This window comes from Triturus cristatus, chromosome 11 (assembly GCF_964204655.1).
Source record: "Triturus cristatus chromosome 11, aTriCri1.1, whole genome shotgun sequence".
Lineage (NCBI taxonomy): Eukaryota > Metazoa > Chordata > Amphibia > Caudata > Salamandridae > Triturus > Triturus cristatus.
In genome coordinates this window covers 993759602-993778385 of record NC_140594.1, presented here as the reverse complement: position 1 = coordinate 993778385, position 18784 = coordinate 993759602, and the positions used below count along the sequence as shown (strand labels likewise).

The 18784-nt window shown below is 46.4% G+C and overlaps 1 protein-coding gene across 1 annotated transcript in view; it reads left to right on the top strand.

Moving 5' to 3' along the window:
* The window catches only part of WWTR1 (WW domain containing transcription regulator 1), a 193811-nt gene extending 178238 nt beyond the window's left edge, over window positions 1-15573 (top strand). The window contains exons 5-8 of the mRNA XM_085635082.1: window positions 1409-1521; window positions 3402-5494; window positions 5555-7595; window positions 13838-15573. Coding sequence (XP_085491208.1) covers window positions 1409-1521; window positions 3402-3583 — 295 coding nt within the window. The 3' untranslated portion in view covers window positions 3584-5494; window positions 5555-7595; window positions 13838-15573. The remainder of the gene's footprint in view (window positions 1-1408; window positions 1522-3401; window positions 5495-5554; window positions 7596-13837) is intronic.
* Window positions 15574-18784: the final 3211 nt, after the last annotated feature.

Sequence of the window (18784 nt, the reverse complement as noted above, 5' to 3'; positions counted from 1 at the left end):
TAAACAGCTAATGATCAGGGACAAAGCCAATATTCTTGGCTGGTTTTAGATGTATGGCAGGTGTTCTGTTATTTATCTGGATACAATAATGGAGGCACCTAAATACCAGTTAGGTGACACACTTTGGATATCACAGAAATGTAGTTTGCGTTTAAGCCATGCCCTTAATTACATAGGCAAAGCCCCTTTTTGCACCCCCCCACGCACACACGCAGTAGCGGCAGCTACAAATGTGACTAGTAGGGCGGCGGCATGGGGCTAATACAAAAATAAATATCACAAAAGAAAACATTAAAAAACATAAAATATCATTTACCTGGCGCTGCGTGCGCCACCTTGCTCCTCTCCCGACACCGCGCAGACCACCTATAGACGCCTATCACGACGCTGCTGTCATGCTGGGAATACCATTATCTAGCATGATAAAAGTGATGGGATTGGTCTGAGCGGCCTGGTTTGGCATTCAGACAAGGCCTTGGAGCCTGTGTCTGTTCTCCACCCGGCTGTGCAACACAGCTCAGGCTGCAGAAATACTAAGTGCCCGTCAGTTTGGCCATCCAAAGACGGCCGGCCAAATCAGCATGCACCCTTAAAAAGTGCCCATCACTCCTCCTCCCTGAACCACTGGATGGATTTTATTTTTCACTCTTGCCTCTGCTGGGTGGTAGCAGTGGGGCGACGCACCTCTGCCATAGCGGAGGAGCCACCCCTGCACACACACATTAGCGGTGAATTGTGTAGCTTCCTAAAATCCGAATTCACAAATGTCCTTCTGCAGTGATCTATTACCCCAGTCGATTAAGTCGTCTTTGCTTGCAAGGCATGACTTTCGTCGCCTGAAGTCATTCACCCTCTAACTTCCAAGTTTCAAGAAAGTTTAGTGGTTTTTTCTCGTTTTAAGAGTGGATCCTCCAACTTTTGCTACCTGGTGTCCTGGATTGGTCAGGCTTCCACTCTCCCCCACTCACAAATGTATTGAATGAGATTATGTCTGCCTCCCTCCTCCTCTGGGGATTCTGCCTCTTCATCCTGATTAAGTTGCCGGAAGTGTTTCCACCCTCGCCTTTAGATCTTTGTATATCACGACACAAGTATTGAAGTACAGCAGTGTTGATCGTCTGATGCGGCAACTGCCACTCACAATCCTGGTTTGCATGCGTGTTCTTGTTTGTATTGAGGATTGATTGATAAATAGGAAAATATCTATAGTTCCTATACACTTTTCGTATGTCCCTAGATTTGTGAGGATAAGTATGATAAAACTGGTGGTCATGTTGTCTAAAATGGCAGATGTTTTGCTGGAAAAGCCACAATCCGAAACAGCAGTCTGACAAAACCGCTAGCCTAATCTATTTTGCTCCCTTTTTGATTTTTGGTGATCTGACTTCAGAATCCATTTTGTTTGCAGTGGGCCATACCATTCGCGGGAGCAGAGCACAGACAGTGGCCTGGGCCTCGGGTGCTACAGCATACCGACCACTCCAGAAGATTTCCTCAGCAACGTGGATGAAATGGACACAGGTAGGGATGTGACTGATGCGCTAGCTTCATGCTTTTATCCCTGCTGCACGTTGCTGGTGCTGTTGGCACTCCTCTGGGCAGGGTTGGTTTGTCTCAGTTGCAGTCATTATGGTCTGGTGTGAGAGCAGAGCTGGATATTGGTACCAGTTCTTTAAAACATGCATAGAGTGGGCTTTCACTCTGCCACCCATACCATTTGCAGTTTGGCGTATCAATCAGTGTCCAGTGGCTTGCTTGCACTGCAATTCATGAAGGACTATTTTACGCTTTAAAAGTACATCTTTACATCTTACCTTATCTTACCTTATCTCATACAGTCATCGTGTACAAAAAGTGGTCCAATTTTGTATGACATGTTATGTTCTGTATGTTATATAAACTTATAACGCACACAGATACTCCGAGGGGTGTCCTGGCGCGAAACTGAAAAGGGTCGAAGTCGAAGTCAGAGAACAGTACTAGAAAAGAAAGGATATGAATGGAGAAAGGATTTTAGTTTGTGACACCTAGAGCGCAGAGGAGTTAATGAGTGCAGTATAGTGAGGTTGTATCGGGCACAGATATGGAAGTGAGACAGCAAGCCATAAAATGAGTGAGGGAGTCAGTAGGCCTTAAATGGATAGCGGAAGTAAGTCGTCGGCTACAGATCTCATGAGGAGGTGAATCCCGGCACAGATGTAACTGTCATTGAGCCATGGATGTCACGAGTGAGTCAACGCACCATAGATGGAGAGCAGCAGTAAGTCCCTAAGATATAGGTGGAGAGAGAAAATGTATCCGGGGCACACAGGACGAGCGGAAGTGAGTTCGTGAGGAGGAAGTGAATCAGTAAACTATAGGTGGCATGGAAAAGTGCGGTACATATAGAGAGGAAGTGAGTTAGTGGGGTGTAGATGGACAGAGGAAGTATGTCGGAGGCAGAGATGTTGACCGGAAACAAGTCAGGCAGCTATAGATGGGGTGCGAAAGTGAATCCGTGAGATATGGCAGAGAGAGGAAGTGAGTAAGCAAGTCATAGGTAGAGAGGCATAATATATCACTAAGATTTGCTGGTGAGATTGTGTTACAAAGGCTTATAATGTAGATGCCGTATAGTCTCTGAATAATGCGTGTCAACGGAAGATACTGCGCAGAGCGAACCCTCTGCTTGATGCGTTCAAGTAAGGAAGACTCATCAGTTTTAAAGAGGACTTCCTTGCTTTTTACTTGTATACAAAGTGAGCACATACTCCCCCTGCACAGCATGTGGATAGATATTTGCTTCCATGACCCGAGTAGGGATGCCTTCTCACTTCCGCCGAAGTTTGTGGTGATCCCATGATTTGCTACTTGCCCATATGTCCATTCAATTTGCTGAGATAGTCTGGGGCAGTGGTGCAGTAATGAGGCAGACCTTACCATGCTCCGAGTCATCCCTCTTTTTAGGTCTCGCCTGACCCAGCGCATGCGCTGGTCTGGCGAGACTTATTGAGAGGGCTCCAAAAAGTGCTACCAGGCCAACCTAGAGCTACAGTGCATATGCGCGGTCGCGCGCGCCACGTTTGATCGCGATCACTTTCACGGCCGCTTGGCATAGCCAATAGGTCTCGCTTTTGGAACCATATAAGTATTTAGATATGCAACTGTTGCATGGCTAAACACTTATAAGGTCCCAAAGGCGAAACCTATTGGCCATGCCAATGCTTGTTTTTTGTTTAGAATTTGCTTCTAAGATAGGCATTGTATGAACAAGGATACGGTGGAGTCTCCTGCTGAGCTTCAACCAGCTCAAATGATCCCATTCTCCCTGAGAGCGTATCGGTGGTATTGGCTTACCAGGACACATAATCGACCCTGTGGCCTGCAGAATCGCTAAAATTCATATTTTTTTTGTTTTCTAGGTGAAAACCTTGGCCCACCAGCCCTGAACCTAAATCCCCAGAGCCGCTTCCCTGATTTCCTTGATTCTCTCCCAGGAACGAATGTCGATCTGGGGACACTGGAGTCGGAAGACCTGATCCCAATTCTAACAGACGTGGAGTCGGTGCTGAACAAGACCGAGCCCTTCCTCACCTGGCTGTAACTACTCGATCAGCATCAATCCCCAGAATACAACATTTCCTTCTTCAGCGTGGAACCGAGTATGGTCATGAAAAAGAAACCTACAACAACCAACTTGCTTGCTTCGCAACTCATAACATAATATAACTCAATTGCAATTTTGCGGTTTAGGATTGAATCTGGCGCAAGAGCAAAGCATACTATAACACCGCCTATCATATTTTTTATGGGGATAGTTGGAGAACAGCACCCAGAGGCTTAAAACTAGTTTCCCTTGCAGTTCACGTAGACTTAGCGCCACTCTTTCCGTTCCTTTTAGATGGCTAAAGTTGTGGGTTTTTCATGAGGTTTCGAAACTCCTGATGAGCCGCATAGGCGGTTTTAGCCCATGCAAGGCAGGAGGTTATAATGGGTGAAAAAGCATGCAATCAAACTCACAGTTCAATATTTGTATTTATGACAATTGTACCAAATGCTTTTTTATTCTTTTTTTTTTTTTTACTTATTTAACTCGAGCTTTATTCATCTTTGTATCAGTAGGTTGTACTGCAATAGGGAGTAAGGCGTAGTTTTAAATCAAATGCAACAAGATTGTTAATTATGTGTTTGCACAGGCACAAGCAGTACTTTTTGTAGTTTATTGTTCAGTATATTACTGTATGGCTTACAGGAAATTAAAACTTCCAATTTTAATGTAGGGGTATGTTTGATAACACTTACACACTACAATATTGTAAAATAGACCCGATTGGTACTAACTACCATAATTTTTATAAGCAATGTGATTGTTTTGTAATGTTTTTTTTATGCATCTTTATTGTTGTTTGTTGAATTTTATTAAGCACTACTAAGTTTTGTAACTACAATGAACTCAGCAAATGCCGACACTTACGCTAGGCAGTTGTATCTGGACATGCTCAGAAATGAAGTGTGGGTTTTATTACAAAATGAAAATGTGGTGTGCAGTGGAAATGTCATGATTTTGTTGGTGTAGTGTTTTACCTGACCGCAAAGTCAGGACTGTGCATATCAATTGAAGACTGTGATCTTGAATCCCCACAGCATCAAACCATCACCAGAAAGATTGTGGAAGACACAAAAAATAAGTGGTTCTTTGTGCCGCGGGGCTTGTCACTTAAAATATGCTAATTTTGCTGCTTGCTACGGTTGGTAGTAGGCGCACCCTATGCTGCCACGTGTACTCATAGCTGTGTTATGTCCTATGAAGAGGTATCTTGGACTGAGAAAGCATCAAGGACACAGAGCGCGCAGTTCTCTGATATGCAGATGAAGTCCTGGTATTATTGAGTATTTTAAAGGGGTATTTATAATCAAAGTTATTAAGCTTTTAAATTAAAAAATATACTTTTTAGAAAATAAAAGAAAAGGCATTATGAATGCGAGTCTTTGAGCTTTGTCTGGGTTGTTCACGACAAGCAAAGGCTGCATGGAGCAGTGTGTATCGGTTAAGCACAGTCACTCAGATCCGACAATGCGCTCGGGTCACCGGCACCGCAAACCCTTATAATGTTTTTTGGCGGGAAAAGGCATTTGGAGGTCCGCGTTGAGCTTGCAAGGAAGGAGGGCAGGTGTAGCTTTAGCAATGGACAGTGTTTGAAGCGGTGTTAGCTACAGCAAATGCGGCACAAGTATTAGGACGGTGGCTCTGAGAGCCCGGTCGGTTGAGGCAGCCGACGCGTTATGTGTGACATAGGTAGATTGACCTGCATTCTGGGCTGTAGTTGAGAAGTGGAACTTGACTTGCTCTTCTTGGAGGTTTGAAACCAGTGTACTTTTGCGTGAAACAAAATCTTCCTTATTTTTTGAGATTTGGGTATTTTCAGTTCATATGCCTTTTTTGTAAGTGTGTTTGGAGGTAGAGAATTATTCATGAAGGTTATCCCTAGAATGAGTAGCAGTGACCAGGCCTGCTGTCACTGTGCTTGGGGCAGAGACTGATGGCATCAGATTCATGCAGTAGCTGCTGTGCCAGCAGGGCTGAACAGTGCTCGCCCATTGCTCCTGGTTAGTTTTTCCTTTGAGCGTTGGCTTGATTTTCTGAGGAAATCGTTCTTGTTCTTCGTTTACCAGGAATCCTAGCCAAAGGGGGCTTCACAGTTTAGCCGCAGCAGTGTTGTTTCTATTTCCCCTTCTCGTATTCTCTTTCCTCTGCTGCACTTCGCTGTTAGTACTATTGCATGCAGTGTTTTATTCTCCTTGCTTCACCTCAGTGGTAGGTCGACCTCAAATGTGTTGTGGAGGGGGTAGCCTTTTTTGGGAAGGAGGTGGTTCTAGTATACAAACCTATGCACGCCACACTAACACTGCCAAAGTATAGCTGGGTGGTTTCCATTCTTGATGGCCTTGTCAAGATATGTGTTTTTTTTGGGCTGAGGGTAGAGTGACCTCTCCGAGGTCAAATGGTCACACAGTTCTCAGGCTGGCTTGTAAAATACATAAAGTTCCATCAGCATAATTCTCGTGATTGATGCCAGAACAAGTAATGTAAACAAATGACTGGGAGGAGGGACAAGTTTGATATTTTACAGACTTAGGAGAAGGCTGGATTTGGGGCTGGAGGTTCAGTATTGGACAACTGGAACATGCCTGCAGGCGGTCAGGTTCTTCTGCCTGTTTACTTTGATTCGATTGGGTACATCACAGCAAAGGCGGCGGTGGCTGTGCAGTGGCTTCAGCAAAGCAGATGGTTATGCAAAGGCTCTCAAAGCAGAATGTTTAAGATTGAGACACATTTTAGGTGGGAATGATTCTTGCATATTTTTTTCCACAGAAAAGGAACTGGTTTATGAATTTTCGATGTTCAATGGACAGGCGCTATGGGAGCTTGCATATTTCTGAATTAAACATGCTGGCACCTTAGTTTGTGCTCAGTTAGTCCCTCTCCCTCGTCATCATTTATATCTTTCTATCTCTTTCTCACTCATTCTGTCTCTGTTTTTACAGATACCTCTGTAATCCAGCTCTCCCTTTGTGTCTATTTCTGAACACCTGCCCGAATACCCATATCTACCTGCCCATTATCAACCTCTATCTCCACGTCTATGTCCATTTTCCCATTTATCGCTACATTAATCTTTATATGTGAATCTAGAAGAGTCTAGGCTGCAAAACTATTCTTACAGGTAATATTTTCGTTTATCTCTATCTGTACTTATCTATCCCTATACATATATATATCCATGCTTCTTTCTACCTATGTCTAGATCTTTCACCCACCCATCTCTCTCTGTGCTCATCTTTGTCTGTGCATCAGTGGCCATTCCTATTTCCGTATGTGCGTCTATCTTCCTGTCTGTATATCTATCTACCTCTGTGTCCATTTCCCTCGTTATCTCTGTCTATGCATCTATCTCTTCATTGCTGCCCCTATCTAACTCTGTAGACATTTGTCACTATCTTCTGTACTTGTCTCTTCCTATCAGTCTGTAGCTTTATCAACATTTTGAACCCCCTTCCTGCCCCCATCACCACATTTATGCCATTGCTACATAACTGCCTATGTACCTATTTTCCTCACTTAAATATTTTTTGGGGCATTTTCAACCATACTTACTGAAAATGTTAGCTAGGTTAATGGTGTTGTTTATTAAAAGAACAATGATTGATTTTGCGACTTATATCATCCTGCATGGACTGTTGGAGGGTGTATCTGACAATCTATGGATTGATCCTGCCTTCACTCTCCAAAAACATTTTTTTTAATTGTGCAAAGGTCAGAACGTTGAATGACCCCATGGCTGTAAAAGAGCAAACAAGTGATTTTGTCCGCCATGTGGACATAAGGAGCAAGTAAGGATCGTGTGTGCTATAGCACAAGGCTAATTTTGTAAAGGGGCATTTTCATCCATGGTTGGCAATAGAAAGTAGTCTTTTATTGAGTCTTAGTGGTAAACAGAGGAAGGTTTTTCTTAGTGGGCGGGGCATTTCTGGCGAGTTGGACCCTAGGTAAAGCTGAAAGATATGAAACAAGCGATGCAGTCGTGAAAAGAAAATACCCAAAATGGAAGTTATTGGTTCGAGGCATGTGGGCTGCTGAATTCATATCTGTGCATAGATCGCCGCCTAGTGTTGGGTCCGGATGTTTGCACGTTGTTGTCCTGGAAGAGTCTTCGAAGTATCCTTGGATAGGTGACTCCTCCCCTGGACTACAGTGCGCATGGGCATCCTCTCCATCCTCAGATTGTTTTTTTCCGCCATTGGGTTCGGATGTGCTATCTTAGCTCAAGTTAGGAAAAAATTTTGTCGAGGCCTTTAGTTCGCGTCGGTACTGTTTATCGATCGGTTTTCGATACTCTCTGTTAGTTTACTAACTTCCAGCACCGACTTTGTTCGCATTTACCTGTCCATCAACTACTTCGACGATGGAATCGAGGACGCCATTCAAAAGGTGTCCGGTATGTAATGCGAAGTACCCACACATCGACGTCCATCCGGTGTGCAACAAATGCCTTTCGCCGGACCACGACGAGTCGACATGTATGGCCTGTGCCCGGTTCCGTTCGAAGAAGACTCTGCGGAATCGTCGAGCGGCGAGGCTCGAAGCGCAGCACGCGGCACCGGCCCCAGCTGACATCTTCGACGACGCGGACGACGTCGAAGAAGTAGAAGTCTTACCCTCCAGTCCCGTTTCCGACCAAGAACCCGGATCGGACGAGGCCGACGAGTCACTCTTCCACAGAGGTGAAGACGACACCGAGGTAGGAGACGACGAGGAGGCCTTAGGGGCCGAAGAGAGTAGCTCCGATGATGAACAAGGCCTACCTGTTCAAACCGAGAATTCACCAGTGCCACAGACTATGGCTCCGGTCGAGGGATCGCCTTCGGGCCTTACCCGAGACCTATCACGCAGTCCTTCGGCCCCGCCCTCGGGCCCGGCCTCGGACGTTCAGCGGCAGCCATTACCGCTTAAGCCAGCTGGTTTCCCTTCCACGAAACCGAAACCGAAAGCTGCTCAGGTTCCTACGAAACCGAAACTGAAAGTGGCGCTAGTCGGATCGAGGCCTTCAACACCTTCGACGCCGGCGCACCGTGTCGGCACCGACCGCACCAAGGGGGACTTCGGTGCCGAACTCGAGACGGGCGACATGGGAGTCGACAAACGGAAGAAGGCCATCGGCGCCGAAAAACCTGCTCGGTTACCGGCGTCGACGCCACCGACACCGAGGGCCGTCCCGCCTGCTACGCCTCGCAGCACCCCCTCGACGACACCGAAACCTCACGTGTCGAAGACGTCGACGGTGATCTCCGCACCTCGGCTCGATGCACCACGGGCGCAGAAGATATCTGCAGCCGCCTCGACGACCCTGGCGGGGGCCACGACCTCTAAGGCGCCCCGAGTACGGCCTGGCGCAATGCCAGGCTGCAAAACCAAGGCTGCCCTCCAGGACCAGTCGGGTTCGATCGATCCAGCGGTTTCGTCGGTGCCGACCAGCATTACCTTCGGCTTGCCTCCATCCACAATCCCGAAGGCGTTTCAACTCAGGACACAGGCCACCAAAACTGCGGTTACGCCTGTCGAGCCGTCACCGTCACGCGTCATCGACGCCGACACTGGCAGGATGATTCTCCACGACCGAAGGATAACTTCGGAACCGCCATTGGAACCTTTCAGGATCCCGCTAAAGAGGAAGCTGCCTGTGGACACAGAACCTCTCCTGTATGAACCCTTTCATTCACCCTACCAGGATCCACACCGGGCCTCCCCCACACGCTCCGACACGGATGCATTGGAGGACTACATGGGTGAACAAGTCCCCTACCATGTGGACACGGACCCTGATGACCAGCAGGACCCTGACCAAACTTGGGGCGACCCTGCAGACCCCAGTGCACCTCTTGATGCACAGGACCCACAACTATATGGGGCAAAAACGTCACCCACAGAGGATACTGCGGCGTTCAACGCTCTGATTGAACGGGCGGCGAACAACCATGATGTACAGCTTCACTCTGATATCATCGAAGATGACTTTCTAATGGACACCTTTGCATCCTCAGAAAGACATGTAAAGACTCTGCCAATGTTGAAGGGGGTCCTTAAGCCAGCCACTGACATTTTCAGGGAACCCACCAGGGCACGAGTGATAAACCCCAGGATCGATAAGAAATACAGATCAGCACCTGGGGATCCTACTTACATCAGAGGACAATTACCACTCGACTCCATCGTTGTGGCGAATGCCCGCAAGAGGGCACACTCGCAGACAACGGGTGACGCTCCTCCCCCGGACAAGGAGTCCAAGGTGCTGGAGACCTCCGGCAAGCGAGTTGCCGCACAAGCTGCAAGCATATGGCGCATAGCTAACACTCAAGCGCTCCTCGCTCGCTACGATAGGGCGCACTATGACACAATGGAGCAACTCCTTCAACACCTCCCTGACCCCTACAAAGAAGGTGCAGAAATCCTTATCAGAGAGGGACAGCTACTCACAAATGCTGCCATCAAATGTGCACTAGACGCTGCTGACACGGCTGCCAGGGCCATCAACACTAGCGTCATCCTACGACGTCACGCCTGGCTACGTATCTCAGGATTCAAGCCTGAGGTACAAAACAATATCCTTAATCAGCCTGTCAACCCCGACTTTTTGTTCGGGCCTGAGGTTGACGCCACCCTCGAGAAGATAAAAAAGGACACGGACACTGCAAAGTCCATGGGCGCCCTACAAACTCAGTCCTTTCGGAGCGGCTCCTTTCGTCGCCCCGGAAACAAGGGAGCAGGCAGAGGACAGGGGTCACAACAAACATATAACAAGGGTAATACGCAGACCACCTACGATAAGAACACCCGAGGTGGCTATCGTGGCTCCAGTACCAAGGGCAGAGGACGTGGCTACGGCAACACCAGGTCCTCCCCCAAGAACAAGCAGTGACGCCCTCTCCCTTCCTCCCGACCACATAACACCTGTCGGGGGAAGGCTACAACGGTTCCTGTCCACGTGGAACTCCATCACCACGGACAGGTGGGTCAAAGATGTTATAAAATACGGTTACTGTCTGGAGTTAACTTCCACTCCACCCACAATACCACCAAGAAACCGTCCTATGTCTTCAGAGCACTTGACGCTCTTACAGCAAGAGGTAGAAAGTATGCTTCTAAAAGGCGCTATCGAGGTCGTACCCGTCCACGAGCGGGGCACGGGGGTTTACTCCCTCTACTTCTTAATTCCAAAAAAGGACGGGTCGCTCAGGCCTATATTAGACCTGAGACCCCTGAACCAGTACATTCTTTCGGAGCACTTTCACATGCTCACTCTACAGCAAGTCCTTCCGCTTCTCCAGCAGGGAGACTTCCTAGCATCACTGGACCTCAAGGATGCGTATTTTCACATACCCATCCACCCCTCACACAAAAAATACCTCAGGTTCACTGTTCAGGGGCAGCACTATCAGTTCAAAGTCCTTCCCTTCGGCGTGACAACAGCGCCCAGGGTTTTCACAAAGTGCCTAGCTACGGTGGCGGCACATTTACGGAGACAGCACATACACGTCTACCCCTACCTAGACGACTGGCTCGTTCAAGCGAGATCGGCCCAGCAATGTGCAAGCCACGTGTCCCGTACCATTCACCTTCTTCACAGTCTGGGATTCTCACTAAATTACCCAAAGTCTCATCTCCAGCCCGCACACGTACAACAGTACCTAGGTGCGACTATAGACACTCTGGCGGCCACAGCTCAGCCAAATTTAGTGAGGATCAACGGCATACAAGCGCTGATCTCCAAGTTCAGACCCAACCACTCGCTTCCAGCGCGAGTGTTTATGCAGTTGATAGGCATGATGGCCTCCTGCATCTTCATAGTCCCGCACGCGAGATTACATATGCGCCCACTTCAGGAGTGCCTAGCACGTCAGTGGAATCAGGCTCAAGGACAGTTGAAAGACCTAGTGTTGGTGAGCGGTCGGGCATACAACTCTCTGCATTGGTGGAATCCACAAAACCTTTGCAAGGGCCGACCGTTCCAAGAGCCTGTTCCACAAATAGTACTGACAGCGGACGCGTCTCTCCAGGGATGGGGAGCTCATGTACTCCACTACACAGTGCAGGGACTATGGACGACACAACAGAAGAAGATGCACATCAACCTTCTGGAACTGATGGCAATCTTCCTGGCCATGAAGGCTTTCAAAGTACATCTGTGCAACAAGGTCGTGTTGATCCGGACGGACAACATGACCGCAATGTACTACATACAGAAGCAGGGAGGGACACACTCTCCACAGTTGTCTCATCTGGCTCAGAGCATGTGGAAGTGGGCCATTCAGAGGAACATGTTCCTCATGGCGGAACACCTCCCCGGCAAGGACAACCAGATGGCGGATCTGCTCAGCAGACACAGCCACCAGATGCACGAGTGGGAGTTACACCCATCGGTACTCCAACCGTACTTCCAGCAGTGGGGTCACCCAGAAATAGACCTATTCGCGACAAGCGAAAACGCAAAATGCCAAAGCTTCGCCGCCAGATTCCCACACCCGCAGTCGCAGGGCAATGCGATATGGATGAACTGGTCCGGCAAATTTGCGTACGCTTTTCCTCCAGCACCGTTGATACCGCTGGTGGCTCGCAAACTCCGACAACACTCCCTGACACTCGTCCTAGTTGCTCCCACGTGGGCACGCCAGCCGTGGTACACCACCTTCCTCGAACTTTCCGTGGTACCGCATCAAAGGCTGCGGATCAAACCCGCGCATTTGACGCAGAACCATGGAGAGGTTCAGCACCCAGATCCGCAACAGCTGAACCTGGCGATCTGGCTCCTGAAGTCCTAGAGTTTGGCTATCTCAATCTGCCACCTGACTGTATGGACATCATCAAGGAGGCCAGGAGACCCACTACAAGAGCTTGCTATGCAGCCAAATGGAAACGGTTCGTCATTTATTGCGGTAATAATGACATTAACCCGCTGGACGCATCCATCCACAACATCATATGTTACCTCTTACACCTATACCGATGCAATCTGGCGTACACCTCTATACGGGTCCATTTGACCGCAATATCAGCCTATCTGCAAACCAGGCAGCACCTCTCTCTCTTCAGAGTGCCTGCCATCAAAGCATTCTTGGAAGGACTCAAACGAGTCATTCCACCTAGTCACCCACCGGCTCCAATGTGGAACCTCAACTTGGTCCTCACACGCCTGATGGGTCCACCCTTTGAACCTCTACACTCATGCGAGATTCAATTCCTTACCTGGAAAGTAGCCTTCCTGGTAGCGATCACTTCCCTAAGAAGAGTTAGTGAACTCCAGGCACTAACCGTTCAAGAGCCATTTATTCAGGTTCACGCCAACAGGGTCGTACTACGTACCAACCCCAAATTCATGCCCAAGGTAATATCGCAGTTCCACATGAACCAGACTATTGAACTGCCCGTTTTCTTCCAAAACCCACAAACTGTTGCAGAGAGGGCATTACATACACTAGATGTACGGAGGGCCCTCATGTACTACATCGACAGGACTAAACCCTTCAGGAAGACAAAACAACTGTTCGTTGCCTTTGCCCCACACCACAAAGGTAACGCCATCTCCAAAGCAGGGATAGCCAGATGGATAGTTAAGTGTATTCAAATCTGTTATCAAAAGGCAAAACGCACATTAACTATTCCACCACGAGCCCACTCAACACGCAAGTTGGGGGCTTCCATGGCCTTCCTAGGAAACATTCCCCTGCATGATATATGCAGAGCAGCCACATGGTCCACTACACACACATTTACAAAACACTATTGCGTAGATGTGCAGTCAAAACAGCAGGCAGCTGTAGGACAGGCTGTTCTCAAAACACTTTTTCAGACCGCTGCAGCTGGCACGGGTAGCCGCCGCCAATAGAGGGCACTGCTATGTATTCTATGCACAGATATGAATTCAGCAGCCCACATGCCTCGAACTGAATATGCTACTTACCAGTATGCATCTGTTCTTGGCATGTAGGGCTGCTGACATTCATATCGCCCTCCCTCCTCCCCGGCGCCTGTCGCAGCTGCAGCTCTCAGAATTATTGCAAGCATGGTCATCACTTTCTGTATCTACTCCATCACTGCCACAATGGCGAAAAACAATCTGAGGATGGAGAGGATGCCCATGCGCACTGTAGTCCAGGGGAGGAGTCACCTATCCAAGGATACTTCGAAGACTCTTCCAGGACAACAACGTGCAAACATCCGGACCCAACACTAGGCGGCGATCTATGCACAGATATGAATGTCAGCAGCCCTACATGCCAAGAACAGATGCATACTGGTAAGTAGCATATTCATTATTGAAGCTGTCAGTTCCCCATTGAAACTGTTGGCCATGGTCAACAGATATTTCTGACCTCTCGCATATGCTATGCAATGCGCCATGGTCAGCTTTGATGGCCACCCAGAAAGTGTTCACCCATGTCTTGAAGGTCAAACATGCCTCTTATCAACATCATTTGGTATATCTAGAAAGTCCTATTGGTGCAACTTTGCAATGTGATCAACAATCAGTGTTTGGCTTCCACAGTAACGTTCCTTGTGTGACGCATTTGGTGGAGACCAGAGTGATAGAAAGCCAGCTGTCGCCTGTCTGCAAAAACATGCCCAGAAACATTGTAATGTCTTAGTAATGGTTACTACACAATCGAAACCAGGTATTATATGTAAAATTATGTATTCAAGTACTGATTTGGAATAGAGCAGCACTTCGAGACTCAAGTGATGGTCGCATCTTCGATATATGTTCTTGGGTCCTTTTACCGCTACGGTTTTTAGTGCAGCCGGGTTACTTTGGAGGTTCAGCATTTCTTTCAGGTGGAGCTGGTGTTGTAACTCTCAGTATTTCCAGTACTTGTATTTGAAGTTTCTCTTTTGAGCTCCTATGGTCTGAGCTAGACAAATGTGCTGCTACCACCAATTGGTGCCACTACAAAGTCTGTGCCATCTTGCGTGTGCATGGAAAGTTACATATTTAGCACCAAGGATGAATAATGTTCGTAATGAAGCATCTAACAAAAATGTGACTGGTCGCCAGTTGTGTTGGCTAAAAAGATGCAGCAAATGGCTTGAAGACACTACAAACAAAAAAATAGTTGCAGCATCCATTAGCTCAATTTAGCAATCCCTTATTTCCTGCTCTTCTTGGGGATTTCATCAACTTTTAAGACATTTTTGTGTAATTTCTGCAGGTTGCATCAGAGTGTATCACTTTTTTTGCAGTTTTATGCAGCACAACTTGGCCCAAGGGCATTAGAGCGCTGTAGGTCTTTGCACTGGTCTCTAAATTGAGCCCTTCAAATATCTTTAATAAAGAAGACACGTGATACAGGACGAAACGAGCAGCATCTCTCTTGATAATACACTACAGGTCTTACTTGTTAAAGGGATGCTCCATAGACATTATAAATGGAACTGTATCCTCTTCTAAATAAAATCACCTTGTCATGACATATCATTAGTAACTTTTACAAATTGTGGTTCACTCGTGACATATGCAGGATATATTTCGCTGTATTCTTTATGGATATGAAAAATAACCTTTTTTTCCGATGAATTTACGCAATATGTTTAGTCGAAAATACATGATGTATGATAGCGGACCAGGCTCCTGCCCGCCATTGCAGCTTGGTATATGCAATGTCGGTGATATTATGCATGTGGAAACTGATCTCTTGAGCTATGGTGATTCACAATGCAACTTGTTGTCTGAAAAGACTATTAGAATGTAACGTTTTGAGGTGCAATTATGAAAGCGCATTTTTAAGATAAATCTGCATTCATTTTAAACACGGGGCGGGAAAATGTGATCGAAGTGTGTTTTCAAATGTACTACAGCAATATTGTGCTTGTACTTTAACTTTTGTAACTTTTATTTTGTTACATGGCATACGTGTGTTTTTAATTTAGTATATTTTGCATCACGAATGTATGCATTAAATCAGACCCAACTATTGTAAACACAGTTTGGGACTGGTTTTTGTTCTCTGACCTTATACATGAAAAATAAATATACTGAATTGGAACCTCTGTGTTAGTCTTTAATTATTTGCGTCTCCTATTTTTATTAGTTTTGTTAATTAGCTATAATTTATCATTGCTTTCTTTCCAGCAATTTACAATTATGGTTAAAAAAAATTGATAGCAAATCTGAAAATGAGCAGAGTTGATTTGAAATATCTTCAGGTAAAAAGTGAAACCAGCAGAAACGACACTCAAAACGTGCAATCTAATTCCCCCAAAAATAGACAAAGCCACAAACTCTACATCAAGGTACTCAATGTTTATCTGTTTTTAACAGTCCAAGGTCAATGTGCAAGCTTTTGCAAGATATACAGTACGATTTCTGTCCTCGTGCATTGCCTAAACCACTTTTTGTACATCTTGAAACAGAGGAAGATTTATTTGTTTGGTAGGTGGCTTATCGACCACTAGGTCAGCTGAGGTCTTTACCCCTCTGTCCCTTGTTGCTCGCCCTATTAAGAGTTTCCCTGTCTCCATGGTAGAGATCTTTGTGCCTTCAGTGATCCACTGGTGTGAATGAATGCCTAGCAAGTTCTACGTTGATGTTGCCCGCTCATAGAGGACTCGGTGAGTGTGCTCAAAGATAGCACAAACAATTACTACAATGGATGGACTTCACAAGCACACGAAGAAGCAAGAACTAACACCAGATTTACAGAGCAATCACAAAAATTGGATCTTTGCCTTCCTGGATGCCTTAAGAAATACTCAGAAGGACACGTGATATGCCTAATCGTATAATGGGTGAAACACTCTATGGGCGGTGGGTGTCGCTCACAATGAGTGCTAGAACATAGATGTCACAGGAGTGGCTGTATAGTAAATGTGCACAGTTGTAGGAAGATTAAGAAGCTACTGTAACAACAGACCAATTTACTAGTCTGTCACATGGTGGAACAAGGGAAAGCCAATGGCCTGGTGGGCATTCAGCCACTCATCACCACCAGTGACTGTGATACAGGGACTTGATAGATTGGGATTCAATGAGCATTTACAAAATGTAGGAACGGCTCTATATGAATGGTCTGGAATGAAGAGCAGTGTTGCTGACATTATTAGAACATAGGGTGACCAAAAAGATAGTTTTGCTTTATACCTTGCATAATGTGTCATCCAGCTGATTTTTTGGAACATACCTTTTTGATTGCTTATGCAGTAACTGTACATTAACTACACCCATTGCTGACACACAAACCTTTCTGTTAATTTAATAACAGTAAAAATGTACAGTCTACCTTGAATGTTCTTTTTTTTCTTATATATTTTTGTTTGCTTTTAATAATTTGCACATATGAACAAAGAAATCATGAGTACACGATACCAAGTGATCGACGGGCATTGACAGTCGGTGTAAGACAGTAAATATAACAACACTTCCTCTGTAAGAGAGCACGGGCCAAATTCGCAGTGTTACATATATACATGTGCTGAGGATCGCATCGGAGTCAACCATCATTTTCAACAATAGGTCAGGTAATACAAGTTTCAAGGCTCTTTTCCCGATTCTCCCAGTACCAGATCCAGTCCCTCGCCCTCCAATCCTAGTTCCAAACCATAATATTGTAGCCATGGAGTCCATATCTTTCGAAACTTTCGGGGACAACCCCTGGCCGTGTATGTCACTTTCTCCGCAACCATATACAGATTTAGACAGTTTCTCCATTACTTTAGTGTAGGGAGTTGGTGTGCACCCGAATATCGAGCTATGTCCCTCTTAGCTACTACCAGTCCCAAGTTAACCAACATAAGCTTATGCCGTTGGAGATCCACCTCTGTGGGGATTCACAGTAGGAGGTATCGAGGTTCCATCTCAATTTGAGCCCCCAGTATATTATTTAATTCCTGCACTACCTTACTCCAATATACTTGAATCCTGTTACATTCCCAGAGGGTGTGTATAAATGTACCGCGTTCTGTGTGGCATTTAAGGCAAACTGGGTTATCTGCACTATCCATAGTGTGCAGTCTCGCTCTATTAAAGTAAGTCCTGTGTAGGATTTTATATTGAATAAGCCGCAGTCGTAATTTAATCGCCACTTCACGCGGGTGTGTAAGGGCGGCCTCCCAGTCAATGTCCTCTAACGGGCCAGTAGTGAGTTCCCATTTAGCTCTAAGTGGGCCTAGTTTGTCAGGCATATTGTTAATTTGTGTTTTGTATGTTAAAGAGATGGCTTGACTCAGGAGCTCTTCCTGTAGGAGCCTGCCTTCTAATGGGGCATATTCCGGCAGCGTCTCCGCGTTCAATCCTGCAGCTCGCCAGGCATGTTGTAGTCGAAGGTAAGCATAGGATTGAGTCTGGTGAAGTTGATAAGTGGCTTGAAGCGAGGTGAACGGGGCCAATGTGCCTTTTTCTATAACATCACCTAATTTGTAGATTCCTATTAAATCCCATTGTTTAAAACCTCTCAGTTTTCCAATTTCCTTCAATCTAGTTCCCTCCCATAAAGGAGTTTCTCTTGTGGGTTTCTTATCCCATTTAATTTGCTTCTCTGCACTTTTCCACGCCTCTATTGTTCGTTGGGTAGCTGGGAGGAGTCGGCTCCAGCCTTTACTGCCGTAGAGGTAGTGCAATTGTGTGTGGTCTCTGAATTGCAGTCGCTCCAACATGTAGGTGGGATGGTCTCTAGGTGCGTGATTCCATTCATTAATTATAATGAGGTGAGCCGCCCTGTAGTAGGCCCTGATATCCGGTAGGGCGAGTCCACCGTTGTATGGGTTTCGCTGTAGTGTTCGTTGCGCTATATGTGGTTGGGCTCCATCCCACAGAAGCAAGCGCAGTTCGCTATTAAGGGTTGTGAATACATTCTCTGGTATTTTGCACTAGGAGTTTTGCAAAATATACTGCAGCTATGGCAGTGTGATCATTTTGTACATAGCAGCCCGCCCCATGAAACTGTAGCAATGCCGTTGATGAGTTTTGCAAGCTCACTGGTGGAAAGAGAGTTGAAGGGGAGCAATCTTGTTTGTGGACTGGAGCAAGGAGTCTCGTGTGGAGGGTCTGATGTAGTAGTAGTACAGTGGGGGATTTAAACTTGCAGTAGCTGTCCACCATGTTAGCTTTGGAGAAGAAATTGGCTCCCATTGTATGGCAATGCTCGTTTGAGTGTATGATGCCAAGGAAGGTGCATTGTAGTGTCTTGAATTCAACAATGAATTATGGAGTTAATTTGTTGGGCACCTTACATTTGGTAATGTTGTGAAGTCGCTTTGTTT